The 13,888-nt window shown below is 36.2% G+C and overlaps 1 protein-coding gene across 20 annotated transcripts in view; it reads right to left on the bottom strand.

The window, feature by feature from the left end:
- The window catches only part of ZMYND8 (zinc finger MYND-type containing 8), a 59,857-nt gene extending 49,617 nt beyond the window's left edge, over nt 1-10,240 (bottom strand). For 10 of the 20 annotated variants that reach the window (XR_003399785.1, XR_003399787.1, XR_003399786.1 and 7 more), the window contains exons 1-2: nt 10,126-10,240; nt 216-286 (exon numbers count right to left, since the gene is read on the bottom strand). Coding sequence is in view for 17 of the 20 variants with exons in the window: in XM_026862009.1 (XP_026717810.1) it covers nt 216-286; nt 10,126-10,139 (85 nt within the window). In the remaining 3 variants the exon portion in view is untranslated. Of the gene's footprint in view, nt 1-215; nt 287-687; nt 730-5,221; nt 5,272-7,447; nt 7,559-9,028; nt 9,102-9,721; nt 9,945-10,125 lie in introns of those variants that run through there. The other 10 variants (XM_026862003.1, XM_026861994.1, XM_026862005.1 and 7 more) reach the window with 10 other exon arrangements.
- Nucleotides 10,241-13,888: the final 3,648 nt, after the last annotated feature.

The raw sequence follows: 13,888 nt of genomic DNA, 5'->3' as shown, positions 1-13,888 counted from the left end.
GTGTGGGGGGGTGTGGAACAGGGGGGGAGGTTTGACATATAATGAAACCAAGCAAAAATTAAAACACTTTTTAACATACAATAGTCATTGTAAAAAATATGAGTCTTGAGTCTTTACTCAAGAACAACTTCATGGCAGATTATGCAGTTTCATTATTCTGGTTTACAAATACTCGTATTTTGTAAAACATAGATTAAATACTCCTTCTTACTCACCTTTGGATCGAGTGGAGATATCCATCCCCTCCACCACCTCCTGCTCTGCCTTTATTTCCTCTTCAGCCAAGCTGCAGGATTCAAAAAGGAGAATTAGAATAGTTAAAGGTTGTATTATTCTCATGTCTAACTTCATGTACAGAAGTTCAACATAACACTGTCAAACACAACTATATTAAAATTTCTGATGAAATGAAATATGATGTTTGCCAGCATATACATTGACTAAAACATTATACGTTGACTAAAACATGTAGAGAAATAATTCAGTAACACATGTATGATGAATGTTACCTATAACAAAGGTAACATTTCTATACTAATGGCAGTCTCGTAACATGTACCAAAGATTACGTCACTGTATATATAAATTTTATGTGACAGACAAACAGGAATTCTGTTCCTTGTAGCTCCTAATCCAAGGCCTCTATGAACAGTGTGGACAGATGCCTGCTAACATTTAAACACTCACCAGCGTCAGTGAACAGATTAGCTGAAGCAACAGATTTAGCAACATGGAACAGCTTTCTAAATTAGAAGGTAAAATGAAATTTTAAAAACTATTAAATAAATAATTTCAATTATTTTGAAACTAGACTATAACAAAACCCTGAGTATTTATAATTTATTGGCAATACAATTCCACTGATTATTAACTATAATAAAGAGTAAACAGAACAGAGTTGTTACTATTATTCATCCATTCAATCTTACATACAGAGTTTTAATTTATTCCCGGCAGAATTAAATTATTAAATAGATGACAAACTATATCTGACTTGCTGATAATTCTACATTCTTATAGAGATGCTATTCAAGAAAATAACTCAATGAATTCGGCTATTTAAGTCAGTTTGGAGAAGGAAGGTGGATGGAAGAGGGAAAAAGAACTAGAACAAATATTTTGTTACACACCACTTTTGGAGATCTATCGTAGATGGAAGATAAAAGAAAACATATGATGTTGAAGCAAGCCCAAACTCAAAATTATAAACAAATGAGGTTATGGTGCCTGAAGCAGGTATCACAGTTGTCCATTAACACCACCAAAGCACAACAGCCAAGCAGGATGTAGATCTTTTCCTCTGTACTGACAATTTACTGTCCAGTCTGTTAATCTAAATTGCTGCTGATACCAGTTTACATCGATATGGCAGACTGTGAACTACTGCTGCTACGGAATGGACTGAGATTCCATTCACTCACCCCAGCTCCAGGAAGTTATTGCTACCAGAGAGGCCAAGAGGACAGCTAGAGATCTTTGTTTTAGCCACTGTGGCTAAAATCTGCCTGAGACAGCTAAAGAGAGCTCAGAAACAACACTGAGGACTTGGTTACATTTATATCAGAGAAACTCTTCAACCTGACAAACAGTTTATATTAGCAGGAGTTTTGTTACTAGTGTAAGTTAAAACAGCTTCCTAAACGAAGTAACATTTACAAGCACAAGGACTTTTTAGTCTGTTATTTGCCAAAACTACTTTTAATCAACTATCAGCTACCAGGGGTTGGGTTGCCATTTCTTTCACACTTCTAAACAGGGACAGTTATGTCAGCAAAAATTTTAAATACAAATTAACCAAGCTCAATGTATGGAAGACCCAAAGCTCAGAAGATCCATGAGCTCCAGAAATAATTTTCACTACTTGTCATTTTATATCGCAGTAATTTACAAATTAAGCTCTTTAAAGTCATAAAACACTTAAGAGAAGTTCTATTCTACCAGCATCCAATCTCTCAGTTCATGGACTATGCTGTTAATTTCAGTAGCAAGGAAAGGCAACCATATGACCAGAATTATAGTATATGTGTAGCACAGTTGACCTTAGCACAATGCTTCTCAGATTTATTTTGCATTGGCAGATTAAATGCATAACATAGCTGACCATACTACAATGCTCACCAATTTACTATGCATGGGCAGATCAATTATACTGCACATTCGTTACACCCTTTCCCAGAGGGCCTTCAGCAACGAGGAGCTGGCAGTGTGTTGCAGACACCAAAACATTTCATGCACCACTTGTCTCTGCCCATTCTCTTTCCTAAGCAATAGGAAGGGATGGGCTCACAGGATGGGTTCATTGTTCTCCTCCAATGTTTTATTGTTTTTTTTCTTCCCCTCCCCCTTACAAAATCCTACTTCAATATCACCAAATTGTAAAAAAATCCCATATTTTTAAAGCATCATGTATATATGATTAATAATGCAGAAAGGTAAATATGTAATAAAACACACTAATTCTGTCAAGAGTGAAGTAATCTGGCAATACACATTACCTGGTTTTAAAATATAGATCCAGTTTCAGCCACAGACCAGGACATACAAGTCCTCATGAGGGGTTGAAGTCTTAAGATCATTTTACACAGATTTCTACTAAAGGGAGTGGTTTCCCCAATCCCTAACTTCATGTTCCAGAAATCACGTTCATTTTAACTGAATCAGTTCTGTGATCTAGCTCACTGTAGCTGGATGTGCAGAAAAGAGGAAATGGGAGTGTACCACGTGTAGGGAAGGGGGGAAAAAAGGAATGTCCTTTTATCAGCAGACCACATTTAAGTTATATTAAAGCAGTCTTAACACTCCTGACTCATCCAAATCTATGGGGTGTATTCTGCTCAAATCACAGCCTCAGGGGAACACGATACAAGAAAGATACAGTAGTTGCTACAAGTCAGTATTAAAAGACACGGAGTTATGCCTGAGTCCTGGCTGAGAAATGGGGGTGACAGACCTGTGCAGCAATACAGTAGCAGGAAACTGTTCCTACATCCCTGAGCCAAAGCAGCAGAGGAAGTTACGGAGTTGACTGAAAACGCTCTGCACCTGTGGGCCCAAACCTAACACTGCGGGGGTGTAACAGGCCAAGACTCCTACGTATTAGTTACAGCATATGAGCTTTCTTCAGCTCTAAATCTGTCTCGCCCCATCTAATGAGCTTAATTTAGGAAATTCAGCCAGTTTCTTCCATCACCTTTTTGAATATTCTTTCAATAGATCTATAGACAAGAAAAACATTCTTCATAAGCAATTATCTTGCCTTGACACATCTCTGATACATAACATAAGAGATGCCTGAAGACAGCTTTCCCAAAGACTTGAAGTATAAATGAACAGTCAAAAAATGCTTTCATCACTTGACAAAAAGGTTCTTAATTTTTCTTAGCAATGGAGGTGCCTATATCACACACATATGCACACTGTATGTCACCCACGACTAAAACAAATTTCAGCGACTATCTGCTGTACTAGGAAAATTGAGCCTTAGAGGAACAGATTGCATCTCCACATTCTCTACTATAATTAATCTCATGCAATCTTTCAAGGGCACAAGCATTTAAATATGTAAAAAAAAAATCACTGAGATTGTTCTGAAAAAAATCAAAATGTTGGGGGGGGGAACAGTTAAATAGGCATAGTAGACATAGCTGTAAGAGATACTTAAAATTCACAGCCCTTCAGAAGCATGTCCCATTGTTTTATTTTCTGTAATATATTATGACTTGCACAACATGACACTGTTTGAATGGTGGCAGTGATGACTGTAGTGGTAATCTTTAAAACTCAAGTTTGTAAATACATGGTAGCAATTCACATCAAGCTTACAGTAACTTTTCTAAAGCTGACAGATCTTGCCACCTTTGCACCTTGCATCCATATAAGCAATATCCTGAAAATGCTTTATAAAGAAGAAACTTCCAAACATAGAATTTTCATTAGCAAAAGATTTCCAATGAAATAATTCAAGAAAACCAGGTCCTTAATGACAGGTACCTCACTATTACCCACACAAAATAAAAATACATTTAAAACCAGCAGCTAAATAATTATAAACAAGTTCTATGAAAACAAGAACTGTATGATCAAGTAGACTATTCTAGAGAGTTTTATTGTGAGAATCTGTTTTTGCAGGGCTTAGACCTGTTATTTCAGATAGCATGCATTACTTTCATGCATGTGTACTATGAATGTGATGTTCTGAGGTTGCAGATCAGAAATGATACTGGTATATACACAATTAAGTACCTAGATGAATAAAATAAATACCTTATGCCATTCTGAAAGCTACTCATGTTTCCTCATTGAGATGAATGAACACAGAAGAACATATTTTAAGAACACAACTGAAATTTAAGCTTTGCCAGTTTCACTGTCAATTGACAAAACCACCAATTCATCATTTAAAACTTCCCTACTTGTATTCACAAAACTTACCAAAAAAAAAAAGTTTTATCAAATGTTAAATTAATTTGTTTCATACAAATTATTTTAACATGTCTGAATGAGGGGAGAAGGAGTGGAGGTTATTCCCTTGGGGATAGTTGGGGACAGAAAGAAAAAAAAAATAGATTGCAAACATATAAGATTTATTAATACTTAGGTAAAAATGCAAAAACAATTTAGCTGCCCAATTTTTAAATATGTTCTCTATTAAACTGAAGAGAGGGTGGGTTTTTTATTTTGAAATTCAGTTTTTCAAATTTCAGATCAGTAAATAAAATCCTGTCTCTTCTGTTTAGGAGGATCATTCCTGTACTAGTAGTAGTACTTACCTGAAAAAATGTACATATACAAAAATATTTAAAGCTGCTCTAACCTATATTAACTACAAAGAGCAATTAAAAGTTGCAGATGAACTACTGCACCTTGACATTTAACCAAGAAAAGCTGACAGATATGGAAAACCACTCGAAACAGCTAATGTCCACATATACAATCTAGATCTGCATTAGGGAATAAACACATAAATTTAAAATCAGTAACTATATAGTTATGGAATTCATTTTTCCTTTTAGTTAACAGAAAACAAAACAAAAACCCACTGATTTAAGACTGTAAGCACTAAAACTGAATTTCATCCTTAAGGTAATTCCTGCCTCTCCTATATCACATTTGTGAGTAGCAATTCTAAATAATGATTTCAAAAATCTGCATTCAATAAAAATTTGAAAAAAATATTTGCATGCCATTGCTGAATAAATAGCAGCTTTGTATAAGCACTCACCTATAACAGTCTCTTACTCATCGGTAGCTATGCTATTTATGCAGGATTCTTAAAATGGCGTCTGACAGCACTGCACTGCCTCATTCCTGTACTGTAGCTAAAATGGTAGCAGTTTATTCAATAACAGTATCTCTTGTTTAAACAGCAGTGCTATATTCAAAGCAAACATCTAAATATCAGAAATGGTAAAGTATGACAAAAGGACACCTGACATCCAAATGTTTAACTAAAAAGGCACAGGACAGGGAGTTTTGTGAAGTTACAGGTTACTAAGGAAATCACTCAGTTTTAGATTCACTCTCCAGTTTGAGCGCATCATATTTTATGCTTCCTTTTGCAGAATTCCCTCCAAAATGCTCAATTTGTATTAAGCAATTAACATACAAAAAAATAATTGTTCAGATATTTACATACAGCAACGTTTAAGCTAGTTACCTCTGATAACAAGTAAATATATATATTTTTTAATTTAAAGACTATTCAGGTTCTTTTCAAAACTTTATTAAGTGTGCATTCAAAATAGGTCCACAAAACAGAAAATCAGGAGAGGGAGGGAGGGAGATCCTTGGTGTCACACTGTCTTCTTTTAGACAATAAACTACATACAGAGCTGAGGCCCAAGCAAGGCAACCAGAATAGCTACAGATTTCGGATGTTAAAAACATAATTTGAGAGTAATCATGTTTGAAAGTAAAGTTTTATGCTGGCTACATTAAGGATGTTAACACCCTGCTACAGCATGAAACATGGATGCTATGACAATTGGCAATAAAGGGTTAACATAAGAATGACAGAAAGCTTCTATCAAATAAATAAAACTCAGTTCCTATGTAGCTATTTCTAAACTAGACTTTAACCCATGAATACAAGACATGTTTATTAATAAATATATTTTAAATACTTTCTAAATAAAATTTAAAGGGCCAAGCTTGATGGCCTACTAATGATGGTTTTCAGTCTCTGGTTTGCAGACCCCTCAAAGCCAGTGTACTACTAGTACTAAGGGGTTTGCAGACAGTAACTAAGTAAATCAAACCTAGTCTAACAGGCTTAAATTCACTATAATGGGATTCATGTGGCCATGAGAAAAACATTAGCGATCCACAAATAACAAAATTTGAAAATTGCTGTCTACTATATTCTACATGGGCAGAGGTTATGTTCAACTTCCAAGATATTTAGGAGATTCAAACAAATACCCTGAATTCCTGACAGAGGAGAGGAGAGCTTTTACTGAGATTTATCACCCTTTAACCAATTATGCTGGAGTGGCACCATTAGTATGGAAAACTGACCATGACCTATCACTTTTCAGCTACTGGATCCACATGGCCAATACACTTGAAAACAAAGCAAAAAGGAAAACAAAAAAACCCCAAAATAAACCCACCAAGCAAAAGTGATATCACAAAATGGAAGACAGCTCAGTAAGACAAATCAATCGAAGTTTGTGGACACCGATATAAAGGGCTAGATGTGTAATGTAATCTACCTATTTATGATTTTTTTTGAGCATGAAGTTCCTTTTATTACATGCTTCCTTAGTAGCAATGGTGGTTTTCCCCTAGACTTCAATACTCCTGCCTGATGTGAGGGGGGGAAATGTCACATTTGGAGTGGTTGATACTCTGCATTTTTTTCATTCTCAGTATGTTAAGTAGTGTTTAAAGAAATCACTTGTTTTTTCCCTAGCACTATTTAGCTTCCAACTAAAACAGTTTACCTGCAAAGAATAAAAGAGGCACATAGCTTTTAAAAAGCCACCGTTTTCATCATAATTTATAATTCAGATCACTCCTTTGTTTTTCCCCCACTGCATTCTTAGTCCAGTTAATTACAAAAGTAACTGGATGTTGGCACTAAATAATAATGGCTAATCATATTCATCCTGGGCAATTTAAATTACTCTTTAGTAGCCAGAAAACTTAAAAGTGCAATTATATGATTAACTGCTAGTTACATTAGAATAATGGCCGTTTACTACAAGCTGAATAAACCTCAGCTACATTGCTTAAACCTCAGCTACACTGCTTCATACATGTCCTGTCTAATTGTGATATTAACAAGATCCAGTCCTGTAAAATATTGTGTAGAAAGAATACGTGCTTTTTCCCCGCGTCTATCTCTTAAACAAAACCCCACATTCCATCTGTCCTGAACAGTAGAAAAAACAGCACAGAGTGCTTCTTATTATGCAATCTATGAAAGTGAGTGATAACATCATACCTTGACAAAGCACCAAAAATATATGAAATTCTTCAGCTTGGCTGAATTTGCTTTACTTAGATGGAACAAAGATGGTAGAAATTTCCAGAAGGCCTTTCTCAGTCTTGCCACTGCAATTGTCAATCTTTAACCTACCCTCTGCTTCTATTGGCTCAAGTACTCCATGGAGCAGCGCGATTGGGCTGATCTGTAAAACAACACTGCTGTCTCTACCTTGCCTCAGACATCTTGCTGCAATGCAGACATTTATTTTTTGTGAACTATAAAAGAATTATATTTGAGTGATTAAAAATAGTGAACTTTAACAGACTCACGATGCTATGTTTCATTAAATGCATAAGGGCAGCTTATACAAATATGCTTCACTGTCAGCAGTGTGTCTGGAGGTGCAGATTTGAAACAGATCCTAGTTTAACAAAACCTGTGGGAGCCATTTTAATACAAGCTTTCTCACTGCAGATCACTTACTCCTGCTTCCTCATATTAAACAAATATTATGTTGTGCACTATTTAAGACTGAAAGTAAACTGCTAATGTGTATAAACTACTGCTAGAAAAATTATGTCCAAATGTAATTTCTATTTTAGCAGCTGAAGAACAGAAACCAGAATAACTTCTTAGCTGTGTTAGCACTTTTACGTATGCTGAAAAATGTATTAAAATTGCATACAAAAATGCTATCACATGAAACTCGGTGAAACACCCCAGCAGTGTTTCAGGTTGCAAACTGAACTAGACAGTCTTATAATCAAATCCGGGGGGGGGGGGGGGGGGGGGAAGGGCTGTTAAGCAAAGTGATATTCAAAGAAAGATACTCATACTGGCAAACAAGTAACCACAGGTAAATTGTTATGTTACAGCATGTTATCAAATACATGGCAAGTTTTTATAAAAGTTAGCATGTAATTGTGACTCAGTGCAGACATTTGCAAAACTAGCTTAGCTGTAAGTTCTTTCCTAAAATCATGAATATGGGTGGACTGTTAAATTATATTAAAAGCACAGAAGAGCATCCTTCCTCTGCTTTTGTAACACTGGTGGTCACTGAAAAACAGCTTGTTAAAACAAGCATGCAAGCCTACAATTAAAATCTTAATAAAGGGCCCAAAATGTTCTAAATTAGTCACAAATCAAGGATGTTTGTCTGAGATGATATTTTGTATAGTATCAGAAACATATATTCATTAAACATTATTTACTTTACTCCATAGGGTCACTTCTTGCTGAGTACTAGCACTTTCATCACACCTCAAAAGCCTAAGGAACAACGAAAATGCGCTTTACCCGACAAACATGGTAATTAATGATCTATGAACAAACAGCAAGTAGAATATTTTTCACTGACCTGAGGTAAACAGGAAGTATAAGCTTCAAACTTTAGAGGCAAATTATCAAAAAAACAGTGCATTCAAACTAAAACAGTTTACATGTACAAGTCCCTTAAAATGGACGCTAAGCAAATCTGATTTTTTATATGACTAACCACTAACATTTCTTCATCTACTGGACTAACTGACCCAGTAAAAACAAAATGTTTGGAAAACTATTAAAAATGTTCGGAGTAGCATGCTGCTTACTTACCAACTGTTCAAGCACCCATCTCATTTTTCCAGTTAAGAAGATACAACAGGCTGGCAGATTTGGGAATTGATCAAAAAGGAATTTCTTGAAATAATTACGTAGCATTAAACCAAAAGTTTTTTTTTAAAAAAAAAAAAAAAAAGAAGAAGAAAAAAAAAAAAGAACGAACAACATGTACTACTGTCATGAACCACACATGATTTTATATCCTCTGGACTCCACAACACAGAACTGTGGCTGATACAGTGTAAAACAAAAAGGCACAGATAAAAGATACATTAGTTTATTTGAACTATGTAAAACAAGAAAGCTAACAGTTCAAAAACATTTTCCATAAAGAATCAGATTTGTAAACAGATGTACTGCTGCATTTTATTGAGCAGCAACTCATTTCCAAAATCTGCAGCATAAAAACTGCCTTTTAAAGGAACAAAATATTAACCATACATTGTCCCTCAGAAAGAGAAACACGTTGTATTAATTACTCCTGCAAGAAAAAAGGTTCAATAATCATTTTAAGTTACGATAAGCTGCATAAAAAACATGATGCAACAGCACACCACCACCTAGGCCCAATATCTACAATCTGCCATTAGCACTTTTTGCTGATGTCTAGGTTTTTAAAAATCCTATATTTTCTGAGAGATAACTTATCTTAGCTATTCCATTCACTGTTTAGAAAGGTAAACTTGCCTGTTCTTCTGTCTGCCATTATCCCTGCTTGACTCCCTGTAGGGCAGTTAAATGCATCTGCTCCCTAGCTTCCATTTTCTCTTCAGCAGGCATGTGACACAACAGACAATAGTGCTGGCAAACTGCTCAGAGAGAGAAAGCTTCTTTGGAATACCAGGATCTTGATAAACTCTAAAAACACCATCCTCCTGTGAAGAAGTAGGTATGCCAAGGTTTTGCCAGTCTGCAAAATAAAGCTGTGGCTAATGGCTACTAACCATGTGACCCAAGAAAGCAAATTTAAACAGTTCCAACTTAATAAAGTGCTGTGGTGTGAGTTTTGCACAACAAATCACAGAGAATCACACTCTCAACCCACAACTCATAGGTCTTAGAGAAAAAAAAATGTAAAAAGTAAGGCTTACCTCTGTGGATGCATTGTTAACACAGTGTTATGTCAATACTTATAAAACATGGAGGACAGGCTCTCAGTACTCAGGCAGAAAGGGCTTGGCACTTCAGCTTGATGATCTGTCTTCCTAATAAAAGCTAATCCCGGATTGGCTACTTTGGTAAATCTGAATGTAAAGCTTCAGGGGATTGGCTGAAACACTTCCTGAGCGATTATCTTTGTGCAGCTCTGGCAAGCAGGAGCCATCCTGTGCATAGAGAAGACAGGCTAAGCTAGGCCCGTTTCTGCAAAAGAAACTTAAAAAGAAACCCTAAATGTGCACTCTCCATATAAAATACACAGATTTTCGAGCAGGGGGAAGTGATCGCAAACTGCCTGCCTGAGCAAATGTGTCTCAACATGCCAGTACTGAAGGCATTTGGATATTTTAAACCTGAAGGAGGAGGAGTTCACCCAGGTCACAAAAGCTGTTCCTTCTAAACAAAAAGCTAAATTCACTTTGCTGGTGCTCTGCAATGTGTTGCACGGAGAAAGCAAGGCCACAGAAAGACAGCAAAACATACTGAAAGTGAACATGCACAAGAGCAACTGAAATTACTAACTGAAAATTCAGAGTGAAAATTCAGAATTCTCCTGTTCAATAATTTAAATATATTAACACCTACCGTAGCAACCATATACCGACAGTGTGATTTCTTTAGATACTATGATAAGCCGAGCCTTAAATAGGAAAAACTTAAATGTCTCATTTCCACAAAAACTATTATACAGTTGAAAGTGCACTATCACAGAGAGTTGCTGCCATGCAGTGCATGCCCTCCTTGTTTATAAAAACCGATGCAGAGCATAACCAAACCCACCAGCATCCCACCAGACACTGTACTCTCCCCCCCCCGGCCCCCACCTTTCGGCCTGCTCAGGCTGGCTGTTACACAAAATTCTGACTTCCGTATTAGTCGGCTGCAGCTGCAGTTTCCTCTCTATTAACCCTGTAGGACTTGGTACTCTTTAAGATACAATACAGGCCCCCCAAAAAACGTAGATTCCTCTACGTGGCAAGTTATCTGCCTGCTTTCACTAAAACGTTACTATAACTTTTCAAATTTTTTTTGCTTTACCTTTTATTTTCTACTAAATCCTGCAAATGAAACAAAATGAGAAAACGGCATGTAAGCAACCAGTTTGATCTGGAGCCAATTCCCAAGCATTTGATTCAAAAATGTGATTCAGTTCTCTTCCCTAATGCAGTGAAAGTGGGAGGATTTATTGCTACGCCAGGAAGGAAGAAAGTCTTAACTCCAGATGAAAATTTTAAAGGTCAAATCTTCAGAAAGGCCCCAAGAAGCCTTTACATTTTTGTTCAAAATTTTGCATCTGTATTAGGTAGCACAGCCTTATCATTCTATAGCCACCATCAAATTAACAATGTAAACCATAGATGAAAAGGTGATTCTGAAGCATATTGCATATTATCAAAGGATTTTATTTTAAAAATAGAAAAACAAACTACAAATGGAGTTCTAGAGAGAAAGGTTTAATATTAAAACAATAATTATTAAATAATGAGCTAAAATAACTAAAGCAAATTAAACATTCTTCCAATAAAGCATGCAAGATCTAGGATTGTGCAAAACTGATTATAGAAAACCCTCTTCCATAAATCAAGGCCTGTTGCAAACAGAATATGCACTTTGCTCTATATCTACTCAAGTGTTAATGATCTCAAAAGCAATCACCACAAATAAAACTAATGCCCTTTCTTAGTTCCAACCAGCATCTTTCATAACTACCTCACCACACAAACCTCTTTGCTTGAGAGCCGACATGACTCATAACTATGCAACTCAGTAAAATTAATAATCCTACTCTGCTTTGTCCCATACTGCATTCAGATTATTTCTTGAGATACCATTGTCACAGGAAAACTGCCAAACCATCCTATCACTGTGCTTACATTTTTTGTATTCTTTCGTTTTAGGCTTTGGATTAACAGCCCAGAGTATAAATTCTCATCTCATAAGTAATTCTGGAGTCCCTGCTGGAAGCATTTTCCCTTTTTAGCTTTGGCAGTGTTTTTCAGGGCAGGGAGCAGGAAGGCTCATGGATTACACTGGCAGTTTGTTCTGTTTTAGGAATGTAGCAGAAACTAGAGAGAGTGCTGCTATAAAGGGAATCGTACAGCCCACTACAGCAGCAAGAACACACTGGAAATGCATGACATTCAAGTGCATACTTGCATCAGTTTTAACAGTTCAAACCATTCAAGATAGGTTTCTTTTTAACTGCATACCTAAAGGCCTATGCCACTCAGAGATATCACCCCCCAACACAAACACATCCAAATTTTCCTCCATGTGAGGATTGTCAACTATTAACATTTATGCTTATTGCTTGACTGCTCTTTTTTTCTTTTTTTTTTTTTTTTTTTTTTTTTTTTTTTTTTTTTTTTAATCCTATGAAGTACAACAAGGGAGCAAAACTAAGTATACTGAATTTGTCAATTCTTTGTCCTAACCAAGACCCGACTCTGGGAATGCAATAATGCTGATGGTGACTGGGAACGCTGCCAAACTGACACACTTGGATGGATCAGAGAGAATCAGCATGCAGCAGATAGATAGAAGCTGAAGCAGCATTAGAAAAGGCCTAAGGTCCTATCCTCTTGATTCAAGGAAATGGTGGCCCAAACGCAAAAGAAAAATTTACAAACCTTGTCGTTAGCAAGAAGAAAAACCTAGAAAGAATATCAGACAGAATATAGCATTTGTATTCAGCCACTAGGCTACTCTGCTAAAATAGACAAAAGAATTCTGTCAGAAATCAGAAAGGAAAAGCTTGAAATATCTTTCTTTTCTTGTCCATACACATGTTTTGCAACAGGAGGTACAATGTGGTATAACAACACACAGGTGCATCTAGAAAATTCAGAAGATTGTGTCTGTTCCTACTGCAGCCTGACCAATTCTTTTACATAGGAGTGGTGAATTTTTTGGAGGGGGAAGGGAAAGAAAGGTAAAGAAAACAAAGAAGAGAGACAGGGGAAGCTAAAAGCTTTGTTAAAGAAGAAGAGAGGGCGGAGAGATTAGATTAGATAGTATTTGTCCTTTTCAGTGCTTTGGAGATGTTAAGGGAAAACAGGGCAGGGAAGGCAGGGGAACAAAAAAAAAGGCTAGAGAGAAACCAAAGTAAAGATGGAAAGCACAAATTCAGTCAAAAGGAAATTAAGACAACAGTGTTAGAAGTGCAACCTACTATATTCAGAACTCTTTGCAAAGAACTCTGCTGTGCAGGATCTCCAGAAAGGGTGTACATCAAGCACTACAGTTTTGTAAGGTACTATATGTCTTAATATATACTGAAAGCTTCAAAATTAAACAAATACCAGCAAGGAAGACATTTGCTTGTATGACAGAAACAGGAGTTTTGCTATGTACCCCTATAGGAGGTGAATCATCACTGACAGAGGGAACAGTAGGTGATGGATGAAAGATGGAGCTTTAAAAATAACATTTTGAACACATACACAAAAGGAAAGGAAGAATGTAATATTTTCCAAGTATAATAATAATTTTAAAAACCCCAAAAAACAAACAAACAAACAAAAAAAGGGGGGGGAAACAAGTTGCATTAAAGGCCTGTAGCTTGGTCCTGGATTTCCAAGTCATTGATTGACAACTGTAATTTCTAGAATAAGAACATGAAACTTTGTAAATCAGAGTTCTTCCTTTTAAGAGTTTTTCCACCTTTAACTCTTTATCTTGAATCTGCCAAAGTAT

The sequence above is a fragment of the Athene cunicularia genome (genome assembly GCF_003259725.1).
Source record: "Athene cunicularia isolate RWA chromosome 20 unlocalized genomic scaffold, athCun1 chr20_part1, whole genome shotgun sequence".
In the NCBI taxonomy this organism is placed as follows: domain Eukaryota; kingdom Metazoa; phylum Chordata; class Aves; order Strigiformes; family Strigidae; genus Athene; species Athene cunicularia.
Note: the sequence above shows the minus strand (reverse complement) of the source record. Positions and strands in the feature narration are given on the sequence as shown.